This window comes from Apus apus, chromosome Z, assembly GCF_020740795.1.
Source record: "Apus apus isolate bApuApu2 chromosome Z, bApuApu2.pri.cur, whole genome shotgun sequence".
NCBI lineage: Eukaryota > Metazoa > Chordata > Aves > Apodiformes > Apodidae > Apus > Apus apus.
This window is the reverse complement of record NC_067312.1, coordinates 15,632,159-15,652,987: the sequence shown is the minus strand read 5'-3', so window position 1 is coordinate 15,652,987 and position 20,829 is coordinate 15,632,159. Positions and strand designations below refer to the sequence as shown.

General features: G+C 45.6%; 1 protein-coding gene across 3 annotated transcripts in view; it reads right to left on the bottom strand.

Moving 5' to 3' along the window:
• Positions 1–20,829, bottom strand: part of GHR (growth hormone receptor) — a 137,907-nt gene that overhangs the window by 13,569 nt on the left and 103,509 nt on the right. For all 3 annotated transcript variants that reach the window (XM_051641913.1, XM_051641912.1, XM_051641911.1), the window contains 2 exons: positions 5,531–5,660; positions 29–189 (listed from right to left, as the gene is read on the bottom strand). In XM_051641913.1, the coding sequence (XP_051497873.1) occupies positions 29–189; positions 5,531–5,660 (291 nt within the window). The remainder of the gene's footprint in view (positions 1–28; positions 190–5,530; positions 5,661–20,829) is intronic.

The window sequence follows — 20,829 nt, the reverse complement described above, 5'->3', positions numbered from 1 at the left end:
AGAGGGAAAATGCATAATGGAAGCATACCTATTTCATCAACACTGAAACATTTTTCATCAAATACTTTGTCTTTATTGGCAAGCTTAACACAATATGGTATCCAAATAGAGGTGTAGGATGTATTGAAATAACAGCTATTTTCTCCTGCGGTGATATAATCAGGGCATTCCTTCCAGTCCTCATCATTCCTAGAATTACAACAAAAAATGTCACATGTATGAGAGACAGGTTTATAGATCTTACAAATCATAAATGTTACAAGACACATTGTTGATAAGTCATAGCTTTTATAGAAGTAATGAAAACATGTCTATATTGATTCTGACTTAAAATGAAACCAAAACACTATCCAAGCAATCTGCATATATCTGTTTAGGTTCTTGTGTAATGTTAGTAGCATTTCTAGGCTTTGGATGCTGCTTCCAAAAGAACAGAGAACACATCTTGCTATGCTGGTAGGTGCTCATGACCACCAGCAAGCACAAACTTGGGTCAATCTGATGTGCATTTAAGCAACTGTTGTTCAGGCAAAGTTAACTTGCAGTAGCATGCCCATCTATACAATGAGGTCTGAAACAGCAAAAGCCAGTCCTTGGGCAGATCAGCACCTGCAAAGCCCAAGGACAGGGGAATGTGTTGCCCTCGGCAGCTGAATTGGGATGTAGCACTGGAGCATTGATCACTCACACAGGAGGGTGCAAGGGTGGATGCTGCAGGAAAGCTGGCACAAATCAACCCAGCACTGCAGGATGTGAACAAAGGGAAGAGAAATGTAGTTCCATGAGTGAGGAAGGGCTAAATTCCTTGGGATACAGAACTTCTAAAACATAGGCTTGGAACTACTAGCAAGAAATGTCCTAGATTTTTCCATTCTGACTTTGTTAAAAAATTCATAAATGTTCTTTATAAATAAAAGATATGTAGCTGGGAAGATGACATTAATTTCACCTCTTAGAAAAAGACTAACCAGCAGACTATATTATAAAAAGTGGCATGAACTCTCAGACTGAAAAACACTGCTACTTATGTACAGTCACTTTCATACAGCCAAGCTGAAACTACGCAGCAGTTACAAAACCAAAAAAATCTTCAGTAAAAGCAAAATGGCAATGAACAAAGTACAAAAGTGTCAGACATTTATTCAGTATTTCTGAAACCACTTTAGATCTGCTGTTGCTGTTCTTTATCAAGATAGTATCTTTCAGCCCTAATATAGACTGAACAGGGATTATAAAATATCAGTCTTGGTTTTTAAAAATATATTATAAATGCCTTTTCTTACTAAGAGCCATTGAGGCTGTATAGGAGGATTAAGCTAAATCAATTATGCCAAGTGCAGCATTTAATACTGGAGTGGGTGCTTAAGAAGCAAAAAGGCAGATGCTACTTAAATTGAATAAGAAGGATTTCTACCACTAGCTGATGAGACTAGACCCTTTTCTAAAGGAAATGCTGCAGGTCTGCCAGAGTCAGGACTTGAAAAGGTGTATGTGGTCACATACTATGGCTTGTGTTAAGTAGGAGACAGGGTTAGATGATCGAGATCAGTCCTGAGCCTTAAAAGTAGTTTACACATTGACACACAAGTATTTTTAATCATAGAATCACAGAATGGTTAGATTTGGAAGGGACCTTAAAGATCATTAAGTTCCAACTCCGCTGCATGGGCAGCAACACCTCCCACTAGATCAGGTTGCTCAGAGCCCCATCCAACCTGGCCTTGAATGCTTCCAGGGATGGAGCTTCCACAACTTCTCTGGGTAACCTGTTCCAGTGTCTCACCACCCTCACAGGAAAGAATTTCCTCCTGATCTCTAACCTAAATCTCTCCTCTTTCAGTTTTAAACCATTACCCCTTGTCCTTACTACAAAACCTTATAACAAGTCCCTCCCCAGCCTTCCTGTAGGCCCCTTCATGTACTGGAAGGTCACTATGAGGTCCCCCCAGAGCCTTCTCTCAGACTGAACAACCCCAACTCCCTCAGCCTGTCCTCATAAGAGAGGTGCTCCAGCCCTCTGATCACTTTTGTGGCCCTTCTCTGGACACGTTCCAACAGGTCCACATCTTTCCTGTGCTGGGGGCACCAGAGCTGGACACAGTATTCCAAGTGAGGTCTCACCAGGGCAGAGTAGAGGGGCAGAATCACCTCTCTCGATCTGCTGGCCACACTTCTTTTGATACAGCCCAGGACGGAGTTGGCCTTCTGGGCTGCAACTGCACATTGGTGGTTCATGTCCAGCTTTTGATCCACTAGTACCCCCAGGTACTTTTCCACAGGGCTGCTCTCAAGTGAGTTCTCCCCCAGCCTGTATTCATAACTTGGCTTACCTCGGCCCAGGGGCAGGAGCCTGTACTTGGCCTTGTTGAACCTCATGAGGTTCACCTGGGCCCACTTCTCCAGCTTGCCCAGGTCCCTCTGGATGGCATCCCATCCCTCTGGCATATCAGCTGCACCACCCAGCTTGGTGTCATCAGCAAACTTGCTGCGGGTGCTCTCAGTGCCACTGTCAATATCATTATTGAAGATATTAAGCAACAATGGTCCCAGTATGGATCCCTGAGGGACACCACTTGTCAGGGTTTTCCATCCGGACTTAGAGCCATTGACCACCACACACTGGATGTGACCATACAGGGAGTTCCTTATTCACTGAACAGTCCACCCAGCAAATCCATATCTCTCCAATTTAGAGAGAAGGATGCTGTGGGGGACCACGTCAAAGGCCTTGCAGAAGTCTAGATAGATGACATCCACTGCTTTTCCCTTGTTGCCTGATGCAGTCACACCATTGTAGAAAGCTACTAGGTTGGTCAGGCGGGATTTGCCCCTGGTAAACCCATGTTGGCTGTCTTGAATCACCTCCCTGCTCTTCATGTGCCTTAGCTTGTCTTCTAGGAGGATCTGTTTCATGATCTTCCCAGGCACAGAGGTGAGGCGGACAGGTCAGTAGCTCCCAGGGTCCTCCTTTCTACCCTTTTAAAAAATGGGTGTTAATATGTCCTTTCTTCCAGTCACCAGGGGTTTCACCTGACTGCCATGACTTTTCAAGTATCATGGAGGGTGGCTTGGCAACTACATCCATAAATTCCCTCAGGACTCTGGGATGCATCTCATCAGGTTCCATGGACTTGTATATCTTCAGGTTCCTCAGATGTTCACGAACCATGTCTATGCTTACAGTGGGGGGGGACTTTGTATCTCTGGTCTCCATCTTGTGGGAAATCAACATGAGAGTCAAGAGGAGAAGAGTTGCCAGTGAAGACTGAGGCCAAAACATTGTTGAGAATCTCCACCTTCTCATAGCTGTGAGGGACCAGCCCTCAGGACCTATACTTGCTGGAATTGGTGTTGAAACCCCATTTTAACCCCTTAAAAAAAGTCTTGTTTTCATCCCAAAAGGCCTGAGAGGATGGAGACAACGATGATAGTCTGCATATGCCCTGCAGCCTGCGGGTACAGCGATTGAGATTAAGGATCTAGGGGCGGAGGCGGAAAGGGGGGAGGTCCACTTCAGCTGCTCAGACTTATGACTCAAACACACTTGCTCATCCTTGTGAAACAAGGAAACTAAGCCTATAGAACAGGGGGCTGCAATGGTGGGCTTTGGGAGCCTCAATGACACCAGCTCTCCCCCGTTGGCTGGCCCAACACTGGATCCAGGACTGGTGATTTTTCTATTATCTATTCTCTCCAAACTTCTACTCTCTCTCTCTCTCTGTCTTCCTAACATCATTAAGCAAACACAAGGCCTAACCACGATTTTTTCTCAGATTGTGCAGCTTAAAATTACATGTACTGTACCCTTGTGATCTAATTGTCAGCTTTTATGATCGTGCAACCTAAGTTAATAATTGAAGTATCCGTATTCCTTCTATAGCTTTAAGTAAACCTAATATTCAAATACAGACCTTGAGTGTTTTCACCTTAATCTGAGCAAGGGGTATCAGACAGTCAAGCATTTCCTCAGACCGTGACATGTTAATCACTCTCCCTGGAAGGGCCAGGTCTGAGACTAAGGTTGGATTCAGCCGCACTGAGGCTCCTCTCTGAGAAGGAATTTAGAAAGCAAGGGGGTCCAGTCTGGATCTCCTTGGGTTGCCCAATGCAGGTCGTGACACTCATCTGTTGTTACCATTTCACCACTGTGGCTCATCAGGGGGTTACGTTTTCTTTAACCTTCCTTTGCTGGTTTACATCCCTGTAGAAGCCCTTCTTGTTTTTCTTTATATCTCTTGCCAAGTTCAGTTCTAGCTGCACCTTGGCCTTCCTGACCTCATCCCTACATAACCAGGCAGCGTCCCTATACCCTTCTCAGGACACCTGCCCTTTCTTCCACTGCCTGTGTAGGTCCATCTTGCCTTTTAGTTTGACCAGCAGGTCTCGACTCAGCCACGATGGTCTCTTGCCTTCCTTGCCTGATTTCTTACACCTAGGGTTTGAAACCTCTTGTGTCCTATGTAAAGCATCCTTAAAGATCTGCCAGCTCTCTTCTGCTCCCTTGTCCCTGAGGACTTTTTCTCATGTGGATGTTCCCAATGTGGATGTTCAATTCACATCTTCTACTGCAGTATTCTAATGTATAGGACAAAGATGAAACGTGATTTGCTGAACGTATGTGGTACTGCTTTATCATAGAGTTTAACTAATTTTTAAAGTTTGTACCCTCATGGTACAAGCCACTGACAATTGTCAGCTAAATATTTATGATGAAATAGTGCTTTTAACTTTGATTCCTATGTTTCTGAGAGGTCTTAGAAGAGTAAATAAGAAAGCAAGCCTTGCCCTTAGGCTTGTTTGTTAAGCAAATATATCATCACCAGTACAAAGTGTCTGTAGATCAAAAAGGTTGAAATTTACTACAGTAGATGGAACAGAAATTCATCTCCTATTCTGGTGAACAAAAGGCCTGCTTTTCTTAATAGCCATTACTGGCAATGTCTATGTCCTCTTTCAGGCTAATAATTGTAATGATCTGAAAATTACAAAAGCTTAAGTAGAATGTGAATCAGAATTGAACAGGACTCAGTGAAATGAAATCCCCAGTCAAAAAGCAGCCTTTTTGCCTGGACCTGCACATTCAGACTTCAATCTAGGAAATGATCAATGTGAGCTTTATAAAATTTTAATACAAATGTGAAGGGTGCTTGAATCCAAACTTCACATCTGCACACAGTTATAGCAAATCTCACAGCTGCAAGTTAGGTTGATAAGGAATAAACTGAAGTTCCCTATTAGAATCTCTTTTCCCAAGCCATACAGTGTTCAGGTTTGGATTCTGCAACCTGGACCTAAGTTTATTAAGAATGCATTCTTAGTTACCTGCCAAGTAATGCTTGTTGCTGCAAATTGCTTAATAATAACAAGAAATCTTGACATTGAAAAATATGCAGTTAAAACTGTTCTATGCTCTTAAAACCAGCATGGCTCTTATAATGGCAAAAAATTAACAGCAATAAGCTATCAAGCATAGCAAAATACAAGACTTCTCTCTCTTTTCCTCTTTCTTTTTTTCTTTCCATATTATTACCTTTTCATGTACAATAGCTGTATTGTTCCTGGAGCAGTGAGGTTATAAATATTTCCATCAGTCCAATAACATGAAAATGTCTCCAGTTCAGGTGATCTGCATTTGCTGATTTGTGGCCACCGCAGAAGGTCTGTCAGGAAAAATGGCAGGGGACAGAAGGAGACACATTCAACAAAAGCATAAGCCAGACTGATCTGCTGTTAAAATGAAAGTCAGCATTTTTAATGAATAATTAACTTTTCTTCCAATTCATTATTGATAACAAGGCAGAATTTAAATTTCTCTTACTTGCATATATGTAGATGACTACACCTGTAGGAATCCAAATCTGAAAGTCGGGTGTAGCTCTCTTTTTGTGCAGCATAAGAAGTGTTAGTATCAGAGCATGATACACAGTTTGGTTATCTGCCAACCCTAGAGCTATAGTTGGATAGAACAGACTACACAATTTCAGCTGGAAGGGATGTACAATGAACATCTAGTCCAAATGCCTGACCACTTCATGGCTAACCAAAGGTTAAAGCATGTTATTAAGGGATTTGTCCAAATGCTCCTTAAACACTGACAGGCTTAGGGCATTGACCACCTTGCTAGGAAGCCTCTTTCAGTGTTTGACCACCCTCTTGGTAAAGAAACACTAGCCCATGTCCACTCTAGACCTCCCTTGCCACAGCTTTGAACCATTCCCATGTGTTCTATCACTGGATACCAGGGAGAAGAGCTCAGCACTTCCTACTCTACATCCTCTTCTTAGGAAGCTGTAGAGAGCCATAAGGTCACCCCACAGCCCCCTTCTCTATAAACTAGACAAGCCCAGAGTCCTTAGCTGCTCCTCACAGGACACTCCCTCCACCCTTTCACTGGATTGGTTACCCTCCTTTGGATGCATTCAAGGACCGTCACATCCTTCTTAAAACTCTGGGGCCCACAACTGCACAGTGTTCAAGGTGAGGCCACACCAGCACCAAACACAGTGGGGGGAATCACCTCTTCTGACCAGCTGGTCAGGGTGTGTGTGATTAGTTCAGTACAGATACACCTGAATTAGCCCTGAACTTGCTTCAAGGAAAGTGTAGTACTGTGTAGCCTCAGCACTGGACTAACCACAGCTTAGTAGATGCAGCTGAGCTGTTGTGCAATGTGTCTAACTCACTGGAGTAGCTACCTTGAATTGAATTCAGGTTTGTGTATGACTTTGTGTAGATATAACCTTGCTCTAACAGAGTTAAGGGCAGCTCCAGACATGTGCCTGTTCTACCATGTGCTGCATCTACAGCGATAATTTTTCTTCTTTGTCAAAACTGAAATTATGTAGGGCCATGGAATGACTGCTACAATTTAGTCAGCATCATCAACCATTGTGAGGAAAATTAAAATAAAAGGTGCAGGTATGACTCACTCCTTTCAAAATAAGTCCTTCAAAATTCTTTCCTGATTTTTGAGGGTCTAATGCCAATGTTTCCTATTTGGCCTGGAAAGCTTCCAGACGGAGATAGCATGCACATGGAAGTGTCTATTACTTTTCATTGACTACCTGGAAAAAAAGATCAATTATTTAAGAAAATTTCTCCATAAGGGACTTCCTGAGAAATAAGCTCATAAGGTGAGCTGGTGGCATAGAAGACCGGCCTGGCTGAATAGGCAGCTTGGGCTGCAACTGAGGGGAAAAAGGGAGAGTTTATGGCCTTTGGAAGAAGGGTCTGGCCATTCATGACAACTACAAAGATGTGAGATTATGCAGAGAGAAAATCAGAGGGTGCAAAGCCCAGCTAGAAATTAATCTGGCTTCTGAGGTAAAAGATAACAAGAAACGCTTCTACAAATATATTGATAGCAAAAGAAAGACCAGGGAGAGCCTCTATCTAGATGCAGAATGAAACAAGGTAATGAAGGTGAGTCCCTTTGCAGGCACTGGCCCCGCTGGGTCGTGGTCAGGCACACACAGACTTGGGAACTGTCTGGGTGCTCAGTCCTGGGCAGGAGACCACACTGGAGCCATGCCCACAGCAGCAGCCACGCTGGGGCTTGTGCTGGCCCACAGAGCCCCCAGGAAAGGCCTGGCCAGCCCCCGGGGCAGCAGCTGCAGCCTGGGATGGGGGTGGGTGGCAGCCCCAGCCGGCCTGGGCACTGCACTCCTGGCCTCCTGCTTCCCTGTCCCAAACAGCACTGCTGGGAAGGCACCGACCAGTGCTCTGATGGCTCATGGCAGGCAGAGATGCTGGGCTGATGTCACAACTTATTTCACTTACTAATTGAAATAAGTCAAATTTGGGGGAAAGATCACACTTGGGAAAAAGATCACATAAAAGCTAACAGAAAGGACACGCAGAACAAAATCAGGGCCCAGCTAACAGTAACAATTAGACAAAACCAGATTCCAGTTAGAGAAAACACACCCCAAGTAGTCAACACGCTGGCCTTGAGACAGGCCTGCTAGACACCTGCTAGAGAGATGAAAGGGACAGAAAGGAGCTCTCCCCACAGCTTATCTTGCTCACAGCCTTGAGCACTGAGACGAAAACGACTCAGTAACTGAAATCACTGTATTGCTATATCAATAAGCCATTAGCATACGAAAATTCACACCCACAGGCTAGAGGGACCCCTACTAACAGCAACCCCCTTATTCTTCAAGCATGCGTCGTGAAATTTTTTACCATTGCCACTTTAAATGAAGTGAGGAATTAGCCAACCGATCAGGTGTGCGAGTGACAGAATAATGTAAGAGACAAAGTTCTTTCTCATGTTTTTGGGTATAAAAGTAGTACTCGTGTTTCCGGAAACTCAGCTTGCTTTATTGAATACCATCCTACTCCCTTTTCTGCGCAGAACTGGGCATTACACCAAATATCTCAACTCTGTGTGTGGACTGGCTTCTTGGACAGCAGGTAACAGCTCCTCTTTCGCGAAAACAGGGCTCTGTGGTGCTGTGACTCCCCTCACTCTGCAGACTCTAACTCGGGGAGGGCAGGACCCCATCCCGCCCCACCCCAGCCCAAGGGGCATCAGGAACTGAACACAAAAAGCCACCTGGAAGAGGGACTTGCCTGGTGCAGCCACCCTCAGCAAACAGACACCCAGGGGTTGGGGCTGGGAGCAGACATACGCTCTGATCCCCGAGAGCCAGCCAAGTGCTGCCTGCGACCCACCGTGGGAGGAAGCAGGGGAGCCCAGAGGGCTGGCCAGCAGTGCTGGGCTGTGCACACCTGAGCAGGCCCTGGGAACACAAGGCCAAGACCTCAGGAGATGGCCTGAAACACTGATCCCAAGCACAAGACAAGAGATGTGGGGATGGAGTGGGCAGTGGTGTTGCAGTAATGCTGGACACCTGTGTGACTGCTGCAGGCAAGGACGGCCATTTTGATGTCCCCAAGCAATGGCTGGTGACACCACTGAGCCATGGATACTGATGTCACCAAGGGACAGACTATGATGTCTGCAGGTGACCAGCATCCCTCTCTGCTTATATCCCACCCAGCTGGCTTGTGCCCACTCTCCAGCTGAGCAAGGACGCGAGGTTGGAGCATCGTGCGAGGCTGTTGCTGAGGTCACACTCGGGGAGTTAGTTCTTCACTGCAACTCTCAGTGCCTGACCTCAGAGCCCTTGAAGGATTTTCCCTGGCCCTGCCTGGTTCAGGTGGCAGGGACACCCAGGAAGCACGCTCGCAGCAGCAGAGGTGAGCTGTGCCAGGAAACCTCACCCTGGGGAGCTGGAAGGGCTTCCTCACTGAAGGGTCCTGGACAGTTCTTCCACCCCTCCCTGGTCCAGCAATGACTGTGGCCTCTCTTCTAGTGTGACACCTGCTGCTGCAGGGCCCATGAGAGGGAGCAGCTCAACATCCCCAGCTGCCCCCTGCCCACGGCAGCACGTGGAGAGCATGGCCATGGAGCTGGAGAACCACTGTCCAATATGCCTGGACAACTGGGAGGAGGCCAGCTTTGTCCTGCCATGCCTCCACCAGTTCTGCTACCCGTGCATTGTGCGGTGGGCCGAGGGCAAGCACGAGTGCCCTCTCTGCAAGACAATAGTGAGCTCCATCTTGCACTCAGTGCGGGCAGATGACGACTTTGAGGAGCACGTCATCCCGCCTCCTGCAGCACCACCACTTGCCCGCGTGACAGGAGGAGCTCCTGGACACCCAGCCGCCCAGGGCCTCCACCAGCCCACAACGCTCTGGCCTCCAGCTGCAGGGCCCCGGCCCATGGCTACTGTGGGCGGCTTCTACACCTGTGTCTGGGCATCCATCTTCCGCATCTACCCGGCTGTCCTCCGTCCCCTGCTGCCCTGGCTGCAGCAGGAGCTGGGGCAGCTCTTGGAGGATGCCCAGGAAGCAGCAGCAGCAGCGCAGAACCTCGTCATATCCAGCCTGCGCTACTTCGGCCCGGAGGAGGAGGTTCTGATCCAGCTGCTCCGGGCCTCCCTGGGCCGGCGCACCAGGAGCTTCGTCCACCGGCTCGTTGACACCATCGCGCGCCGGTGCAACGCAGAGGCCCGACGTCGGCTGGGCCAGCAGGACAGCCATGCTGGCCCCAGCCCAGACTTTCAGGGGGGGCCCAGCAGCCCCCCAAATGCCTCTCTTCCCACCCATGGGGAGCAAGAAGAGCCACGGGAGGACCCAGACGGGGCTGGGCCCCGGCCTTCCACTTCCAGCAGGGGCAGCAGCTGCTCCAACGGGAGGCCCCGCCGAGCCCCAAAAAGGAAGGCTGGCAGCCCTGAGGAGCCCTCCCAGCCCAGCAAGAAGCCACCCCACCAGCAGTGACACTGGCAGGGTACTTCAGGGGCCAGCAGAGCCACAGCTGGGCCAGCAGCTGTGGCTCAGGCTGGTGCCTGAGAGGTCCCAGCACCCTAAATCTATTTGAAATAAAAGAATTACAGGCCTGAAAACTGCAGAAGATGTCTCAGCATTACCAGCGATGCAGGTGGTACTGCTTTGCTAATATGTGGCTAATATGTGGCTGCACTTCCTGGGAAGAAAACTTGCTGTAGGTAAAATTCCCCCTGGAATGAAGTCTGTGAGTCTTCAAAGCTGCTGCAAGCCACTGCATTTCTGCCTCTGTTACCCTGACATTACACAAGCACTTTGCAGTGTTGTGTTGGTGGGTCAATGTAACAGGCTGCTCAGCACACGAATCCCAGACTACACAAAGATCATCTGAGACTTTGCAAAGCTCAGGCTTCCATTCCCATCCACAGTCAGGATACCTGTCCTAACACTGGCCCAGCAAGCCCAGGGAGCCTTGCTGGCCTCTCCTAAGATGCTCTGCGAGACTGTTCTTCCTCTGAGAATATGATCAATGACACATGTAAGACTCCTTCCTCCTATGATTGTGTCCCAGTGTATCACCAAAACCCCACATTTCAGACGCACTCCTGAGCCCTGCAAACACACGGATGTGAGGTGTGGCCAGTGTATTGTAACAACTTCACAATCATTAACTTCCAGACTTCCCCAGAAGGACCTGGTCCCTCAGGAAGATCTGACACGTCAGCAGAGCTGAACTGCAGCCTAATGGCAATGCATGTGCAACTCTGCTATACACCACCCAACCAGGGCAGAGGCAAATGAGAAACTCTACAAGGACTAGGGAGAAATCTCATGGTCACTTGCCCTTGACACTTGACGTAAGGGTTGGAGGCCGTCTAGGGCACAGTGCACATGAAATGAGAGCTCTCTGCTCTTAGAGACGTCAGGAGGGGAGCAGCACAACTGCCACCTTGGATGTCTCAAGGGCAGACCCTGACTTCCTTAGGAGGCTACTTGATAGAAGCCCTTGGGAAGTAGTTCCTAAGGGTACAGTCCAGGAAGGCTGGATACTTTCTAAGAAGGAATTCGTACAGGCACAGGAGCAGCTCGTCCCGTTGTGCCGTGAGGCGAGTCGGTGGCTTAGAAGGTCTGCCTGGCTGAATAGGCAGCTTGGGCTGCAACTGAGGGGAAAATGGAGTTTATGGCCTTTGGAAGAAGGGTCTGGTCACTTGTGACAACTACAAAGATGTTGTGAGGCTGTGCAGGGAGAAAACCAGAGGGTCCAAAGCCCAGCTAGAAATTAATCTGGCTTCTGAGTTAAAAGGTAACAAGAAACGCTTCTACAAATATATTGATAGCAAAAGAAAGACCAGGGAGAGCCTCCATCCCTTCTTAGATGCAGGAGGAAACAACATGGTAACAAAGGATGAGGAAAAGGCAGAGGTGTTTTGCACCTTGTTTGCCTCAATCTTTAGCAATACAACCAGCTGTACTGAGGGAGATCAGCCCCTCAAGCCAGGAGACAGGGACTGGGAACACAATGACCCCCCACACTCCAGGACGAGATGGTCAGTGATCAGCTGCACCACGCAGACACACACAAGTCTGCGGGACTGGATGGGATAACACCCAAGGGTGCTGAGAGAGCTGCCAGGGGTGCTCACCAGGCCACTTTATCATTTATCAGCAGTCCTGGCTGACCAGGGAGGTAGCAACAGATTGGAAGTCAGCCAATGTGACACCCATATATGAACAGGGACAGAAGGATGATCCAGGCCTGTCAGTTTGACTTTGGTGCTGGGGAAGCTGATGCAGATCCTCCTGAGTACTGTCATGCAGCACGTGCAGGATAACCAGGTGATCAGGCCCAGTCAGCACAGGTTATGAAAAGCCGGTCCTGTTTTACTAACCTGATCTTCTTTTATGACAGGGTGACCTGCTAATGGGATGAGGGAAAGGCTGTGGATGTTGCCTATCTTGACTTTAGCAAGGCATTTGACATGGTTTCCCTTAGCATTCTCCTAGAGAAACTGGCTGCTCGTGGCTTGGATGGGCACATGCTCTCCTGGGTTAAAAACTGGTTGGACAGCGAGGCCTGAAGAGTTGTGGTTACTGGAGTTGAATCCAGTTGGTGGCCGGTGACGAGGAGTGTTCCCCAGGACTCAGGACTGGGGCTGCTCCTGTTCAACATCTTTATCAATGATCTAAAGAGGGGACAGAGGACACCCATAGTAAATTTGAAGATGACACTAAACAGTGGAAGTGTTTACGTGCTTGTGGGTAGGGTGGCTCTGCAGAGGGACCTGGACAGGCTTTGATGAGCCAAGGCCAATTGCATGAGTTTCAGCAAGACCAAATGTTGGGTCCTGCACTTTGGCCACAACAACACCCAGCAGCTCTGCTGGCTTGGGGAGGAGTGGCTGGAGAGCTGCACAGCAGAGAGGGACCTGGGAGTGTTGATTGACAGCCAGCTGAACGTGAGCCAGCAGTGTGCCCAGGTGGCCAAGCAGGCCAAGGGCATCCTGGCTTGTATAAGGAATTGTGTGGCTACCAGGAACAGGGAGGGGATCTTGCCCCTATACTTGGCCTTGGTGAGGCCACACCGTGACTGCTGTGTGCAGTTTTGGGCCCCTCACTACAGAAAGGACATTGAGCTACTAGAGCATGTCCAAAGAAAGGCAACAAAGCTGATGAAGGGTTTAGAGCATGTGTCGTATGAGGAGGAGCTGGGGCTGTTTAGCCTAGAGAAAAGGAGGCTGAGGGGAACAACCTGCAAGGAGACTGTAAAGAGGGGGAGATCAGTCTGTTCAGCGATGTTACAAGTGATAGAACAAAAGGAAATGGCCTGAAATTGCCCCAGGAGAGGTTTAGGTTGGATGCTAGGAAGAATTTCTTCACTGAAAGGTTATCAGGCACTGGAACAGGCTGCCCAGGGCTGTGGTGGAGTCACCATCCCCCGACGTATTTAAGAGTCATACAGATGTAGTACTTAGGGATATGGTTTATTTAAGGACTTGTCAGTGTTAATGGTTGGACTCATGATCTTGAAAGTCTTTTCCAAATAAGGTAATTCTGTGATTCTGTGATTCTGTAAAGTTCACATATGAGTCAGGGATTTAAGACTGGTGAAATGATCTCTGCCTAGGGAGAGACATGAAGCTACTGGAACTCTGCATGCAAAGTTCTTTGCAGATGTTTTTGCAGTATTACAACTGTGATTATCAGAATTTCAGACTAGAATAAACTTATTTTATGATGAGGGTGGTGAAACACTGGAATATGTTGCCCAGAGAGATGGTAGATGCCCCATCCCTGGAAACATTCAAGTTCAGGCTGGAGGGTGCTTTTAGCAGTCTGATTGAGTTAAAGATGTCCCTGCTTATTGCAGGGGGTTGGGCTGGATGACCTTTAAGGGCCCTTTCCAACCCAAACCATTCTGTAATTCTATGATAATATTTGGTACAAAATATTTATACTCAAAGTCGGAAAAAGTACTAAGGTGCAGACATCCACAAGCACCAGATGCTTCCTCCTACACATGAGGATTTTGCAGCCTTCCTGCAGGCTGAATCCTTTATTTATGGCTCAAACAGACACAGACACTCAATGCCAGAGCAATTTGTCCTTCTTGAGCTTAACGGTTCAAACTGTGTGCTTTACATCATACACTGTGAGTATCCACATCAGGTGGTAACTAATACATGGATATTATGGATTTTTGTTTTGCTGATCCCATATCATTGCCTCATTTCACACTTTGGACATTGAACAGGGCCTGAACATACGCATGTAAATAAGAGATTTCTTAAGTTAGGTGGAATGTCCTCCCCCTTACCCAAGCATATAGAATTATTCTTTCCAAAAACAACTGATATTTGATGTAAAGATTTAAACAGAAGTTCTTTTTTTCCTCTTTCTTTGACAGCATGTTCTATTTCATAGAACTTTAAATTTATTTTTAAAACAGATTTTTTTTTTAAATGAAGTGTTGCAGGAAATAGAAAAAAAAAATAACTGTTCTTTTTCAGAAAATATTGAAACAAAACATTTTGACTACTGTGCCTAATTTTGTTTGAGATGGTATTCCACATATGAGATCTTTAACCTAAACCCCAAAATGCTTTTGATAGACCTTCATTTAGGCTTTTACACATTTTTACGTCATCCATCAAACAATTTTACCATGGTATAAATCTTTGTTAAAAACAGCACATGGTCATGAAACTGCAAATTGTCATAACACAGATCCAAAATAAAACAAAGATTCAAGAACAGTATTACATTTATACATTTTTAAATGTATGAACGTCCCAGCTTTAAAACTTGAACTTTATTTTCTTTTTAATTGAAAATAAAACTATTGTATAAAAACAAAATGAAGAAAAGAAGGAAATTTTGCATCTAAGATGTGAGTAAAGTTGCCTCAATTGCATAATACTTTCGTGCTGGTGGGTTTGGAGGGATTTTTGGTAGTGGGGGAGGGGCCGCAGGGGTGGCTCCGGTAAGAAGCTGAGAAGCTCCCCCTGCTCCAAAACGAGCCAAGGAGCCATCAGAGGGACAATAGATGCGTCTCAGCGATCAACATATGAAAGAGCTGAGACAAGACCTAAGCAGAGTCAGCAGTTAGTAGGTGGAAACAAAGAAGAGCTGAGCTGGAGAGGTGAAAGGTAGTGCTGGGCTGAAGGTCCCGGTGGTTTATGAGGAAGAAGGGGAAGAAGGTGCCCAAGCAGAAGTTTCCCTGCAAATTGTGGTGAGATGTCAGGCTGTCCCCCTGTACTCGTGGAGGAATGTGGTGGAACATTCACTGGGGGCACCAGGAGGGCTGAACTTGGCCACTGGACCTGGATTTTGTGGCCAGTGGATTTGCTGCCAGTGGACTCTGATGAGGCAGCTCTGGAAGACCCCAGCACCAGGGGAGTTTGTTCCCAAAGCGCCCGTGACTCTGTGGGAAGCCCAGGCTGGAGCAGCTCCGGACCTCATAGGAAGGACTCATGAAGGAGAGGTTGGTGGAGGACTCTCTCCCATGGGAGGGACCCCGTGGGGAAGCAGGGAAGGACTGTAAGGAATCCTTCTTCCTGAGGAGGAAGGGGCAGCAGGAACCACCAGCCTGTGAACTGACTCTAAACCCCATCCCCTGTCCCCCTGTGCCGCTGGGGGGAAGGAGGGAGAGAAACCGGGAACAAAGTGATTTGGGCCTGAGGAAGAAGGGAGGGGTGGGGTAACATATGCAAGCCCTGCTCCGTGTGTTGTCTGTGTCCTGTGTGTGTTTGATGAGTGTGAAATTAAATTATTGTTTTTTCCCCAAGTTGAGTCTGTTTTGCCCGGGACCTTAATCGGTGAAGAACCCTCCTTGTCCTTGTCTGGACCCATGAGCTTCTAGTTGGCCTTTGTCCTCCTCATCCCAGAATGTGTGTGAAGGGGGGAGGGGAGTTGAGTGAGCGGCAAAGGGGCTGGGGGCTGGTTCTTTGTTGTAGTGTTGGGCCCAAACCACGACACCTATAATCAACAAGACAGGAGTCTCTCCCTTTTTCTATAAACAGTGTACAAGGAATTATATGTTACATCTTTTCCTGTTTCTATCCTGAGCCACATGCATCAAGAACAAATTTAGCTATTTTTACTGAAACAGGTTAAAAAATTGAGAAAATTATACACTGGAAAACCCTGCTAAATTAGAATATTTCTGCTGATGCCTGTACTATATTTATAGCTAGAACGTGTAATATTTAAGGCCCATGCAGACCATGTCCTAATCTGCAGAGGTAAATAAAGTCACACTCACATTTTAATACCATAAAATGAACTGAATGGAATGAAACTTCACTTATATTTTGAGAGGTCCAGCAGGATCTTAGACATGGGCTTTACAATGTCTTAATAATGAACTTAACCAGTTTTATATACAAGGTAAATTAAGGACTGTAAGATGTACAAACTTTTCTAGGAAAACTGATCATAAGACAGCCAGAAGTGGCATCAGTTACACTGGAGAGGACTAGCAATGCATATAGAACACAGATTAACACTTTGCCTTTAACACCCTAACTTCAGAGGAGTATGCCTAAGATCCCACTTTCTTTTGCAATTCCTCATGACAGGACTCTTAATTTGTCTCATAGGTGCTTCTTCCACGGCCACTACAATTTTTGAGCAGGGAGTAGTTTTGCTTGGGATTCATACAGTCTTGGTTTACCAGTTGTTTATATATATCTATATATATATATATATATAGATATGATGACCAGTTCCACTTGTAAGAAAAATTATCATCTCATCAATTGTTTCCAGTTTCTATGTGAGGATTCCAGCCTTCAAAACTGCAAGTTTTTGTTACTAACTGGAGGAAACTTAGTCATATTGACTCGTATAAGGCTTGGCACTCTTGGGGTACATTTCCTGAATTCCTTGTTTCCCACACAAGTCAATTATCAACATTGTACAAGACCCCGTGTGAGCTCCATCTCCTGAACAAACTGTACCAGAATCTGATAAATTAACACAATAACTTGGCTGAATGCATTTAGGCATAAAGGCAGCAGGGTACTGGAAGTAAAGGCTGTCAAACTGAGATTTTAAATAGACTAGAAAACCAACACAGAACATGTATACACACTTGAGCTTTTCCTACTTGATATATTCCGGTCAAATTGTCATAAATAAAACCACTCACTAAATTCCAGATAATGGCTTAGCTGAATATGCAGACTCAACAGTAGAAAACATGGAAAAATCATAAATATGTGGCTTCCACTGTGACTAGCAAAAAAGTTCAGTCGAAAAGTTCCTAGAGCTGCCCCTAGGTTTATTTGAAGGCAAATGTTTATCTGCCACAACTATGCTACTAGAGTAAAATCTCTTCACATTCTGCTCTCATTATATTATGACCACAGATTAGCCATGGTCTAAACTCCAGCTAAGCCAGAAGAAACTGTGCCAACACAGTAGCTAAAACAATAGTGTGGTTTACAGAAAGAATCAGGAATGCAGACGTGCCATCCCTTCTGCTTGCATTTGTTTGTGGGTCACCAGTCTGCAATTTCCATTTAGCACAGCTTCAATGCTATATATTCTTTAATCTTTGAAAAGAGAATAAGGTACTGTGACTGCAACTTACTGGAACTTACATAGTGATCAACTATAAAACAAAAAAATTGCTAAAATCTAGAGGTGTCAGAAGGCCTTGTGGGTTGGTTTTTTTTGTGTTGTTGTTTTTTTGCTTAAAAGTCCCTCTAATATAATTTAACTTCAAAGGGAGCTAGCCTTGAGCCTGGAAGAGCAAAGAACTGAAGTTTGTAAGTGGGCTGTAACAAAATAGGTTATCATCATGTTGGGGAAAGTCCTACTGCCACCAGATCTCTAGTACCTCTGCAGGAACAACGGTGGAGCACAGAATTATTCCAACTGGAAACGTCCAGTGCTTAAACCATGTCCCTCAGCACCACATCTTTTAAACACCTCCAGGAATGGTGATTCAACCACCTACCTGGGCACCTATTCCAGTGTTTAATTACCCTTTCAGTGAAGAAGTTTCTTCTAACATTGTACAGAAATGTCTCTTAATAGTATGAGACTTAGAAAGATAAAAATACAAAATAATAAAAAAATCAAGCTTACTAAATGGAAAATTTAAAAGGATACATTCTTGCTGATCAAAAGGAAGTATATCTGACCGTGGTAATTTTAGAAGGTTTATGTAGAATTTTCAGCTATCAGAACTTGTGATATGTATCAAAACTAGAACAGACTTGAACTCATAGAAGAATAACATGTTCCGATACACAAATCAGTGACAGAAGAAACCTTATGCAACAGTATTTATCTTCATGTAATCAACTTTCAAAGCATACACAATGTGTCTTTGCTAGAGTATAACAGGGAAAGATGGAAATGGAAACGTAAACAGGCAGATTAACTACATTAAAATTGGAAAACAGTTATGAAGACCTGGAGTATTATTTACTGTAGTTCAAATTTGTACTCTGGAAGTGAATGCTCCATCAATTAGATTCTGCTCACGAATCCACCAAGCTCAACAAATGTTGGGCAATTTACTTTAATAAGGGCAGGTTGATTTCTCTGGTACCAGGAAATTCTGATTTGTTCAAATTGTGCAGCGAAATGAAACGAAACAGTGGATGGTATTTTAAATAGGTATAGTCTAGTAGTAATAAATTGTCAGACATCACATACACGGAGAGCGGTATAGACCAAGTGGAGACAACAAGGCCACTTCGTCATCAGGCTGCTTGCTACTCTAACTCAGCTTTTGCTTTAGGTACAACCTGTCCATGAAGGGCCAACAGCAAAGTTCTGGAACTCTTTTTTTAAAGAAGATAATTTCTTTCATATCAGTAATAAGTAAGATCCTTTTGCATAAAGTAGTGAACTGAAAAAAATGTTAAGCTTAATTACTCTAAGATAATGTATTGTAATGAAAACTAAAGGGAAATGCTGCTTAATAGAGAGTATTTTGCCCATGGAGTAAGTCTAACTATTGTAATAGTTCTATAAAAATATGAGTGTTTTACTGAGGAACATAAAAGAGAAGCATGTTTTCACTTCTGCAATAATATGTAGGCATCTCTACATAAGATGGGGGGTATGCAGACTGTTCTGGGAAATGCGAGAAGCAATTTTTAGCAAGTTTGCAATGTAATCAATGAACACAAAAATTAAAAAGCAATCCTGGAGCTTGGTAAGACTGAATGAAGAGGCAGCAGCTCTTCTCTTTCAGGTTGCTTTCTTTCAGAACAAATTTCTCCTTCTTTAGTCAAGTGAGAATGATCACAGTTTAAAGAATAGAAGCTTTGCAGAAGCCGAGCTTTCCCACAGCATCAAGGTCCAATGGCTGTGCTGTTTTCCACACTCTGTGCTACTGAGTGTTCGCAGAACAGAAACTGATGTGGCTGACTGATGTGGTGCCCTTAAGAGTACATACAAAATAAAGCAAATAAAGCTTCAGGCCTGGGGGGAAAAACATTCATGCAGCATTACTCAGTACCATTGCCTATGAGACAGTACAGGGATGAGTGTGGGTGTGGGCATGTGCCATGTTCCATGGTCTTTGGCATGTGCTTCTCAAATCATGCCCTCCATATGCAGTGGTGGAATCATATGATTTCAGCTAGCCTCCCTACATATATATGTATTTAACATATATAACATATCGCTATACAACATATAAAGGGAAGCAGAGCGGGAGGTCATAGTACTTGAGAGTAAATGGAAGTCAGTTAATGTAACAAACCCATTGCCAATTACCTTTTAATTGCTTAGGTAGCTGTAACTCAGATTGAAATTACATGTTCAGTATTGACTAACATTACGTGTTAGGGCATATGAGGAAATACAGAAGCACAAATGAGCCCCCCTGGGCAAACAGCATGTGCAATAAGCAAACATCACAAAAGGTCTTCCATGTCCTTCTCAGAGCAAACAAACTCTACAGTACTGACAAAAATCTCCAACACCCCTCTTTCTCTTGCACATGCACTAGCCATTTCCAGCCTGAAGCGCAGTTCAAAGTTACAAACTGTCTAAAAGCAAACTCATTGCTCTCCATCATGCAGCATGATAAAGCCACTACGCAGCAGTGAGGGGATGTCCCAGCTGAGAGACAGCCCTTCTGAAGCCACTAGCTTCCCACCAGAGATGTGTGCTCAGAACCAGAACCCACATACTTCCAACAGGACAACGTGAAGTGTAGCCTGGCATCCCCAAACAGGGCTCCAAGCTGACACTCACCTCCCCAGATGCTAAAATGAAAATACTCAAGAGGATCTGGGGAGTAAGGTGTGAACCCCGGGTCAAGAACTGCAATGTGACAACTACCTTCATGGAAAAGTAACCCTAGGGCACACCTCGCTGGTCCTGGCTAGAAGTGACTGTTTCCTCCCCCTGATTTAACATGAGCTCCTTTCCTGAAAAGAAGCTGCTGTGCTGGAGGGGCACTAGCCCAGGAGAGCCTGGGAGAGGGGACAGGTCCCAGCCCTCAGTGACAGAGGCAGAGGGGACTGGGGTGCGGGCAGTTGCGTCACCGTGGGAGCGAACAGCTGGAAAACGTGCCAGAGAGTTCTTACAGAGGAAAAGTTACAGCACAGCTCACGTCTGCAGTGGGAGGGGACAAAGGGAACAAAAACAGAAGGTAAAAGAAGGGCAAAGACATTGGAGGAAAAAAGGATGAGAAAAGAAGCTGACCTGTTTGGAAAGAAAAGTACGAGAGGGCACGCAAGTGTGTATGACAGGAAGACAGAAAAGGGTAGCAAAAGACAGAAGAAACATAAAAATAGCAAACTGTAAATGAAGTGTGTGGGAGCTGATGCAAAGCTGCAGTCTCCCTGTTTAAACAGTGAGGATGATAATTTATTGGTCTGGCACACACATACCCTGACAGCGTAGAGAATAAATTGCTTGGATCCAGAATCACACAAAAGATACACTGAGGTATGAGCCTGGAGGTGAAAGCAGGTGGCTGTAAGGGCAGTGTGAAAAGAAACAAGCAAGCAATGAGAGCAATGACGCAGTGCACCGTCATTTAAGGACACCTGCAGAACA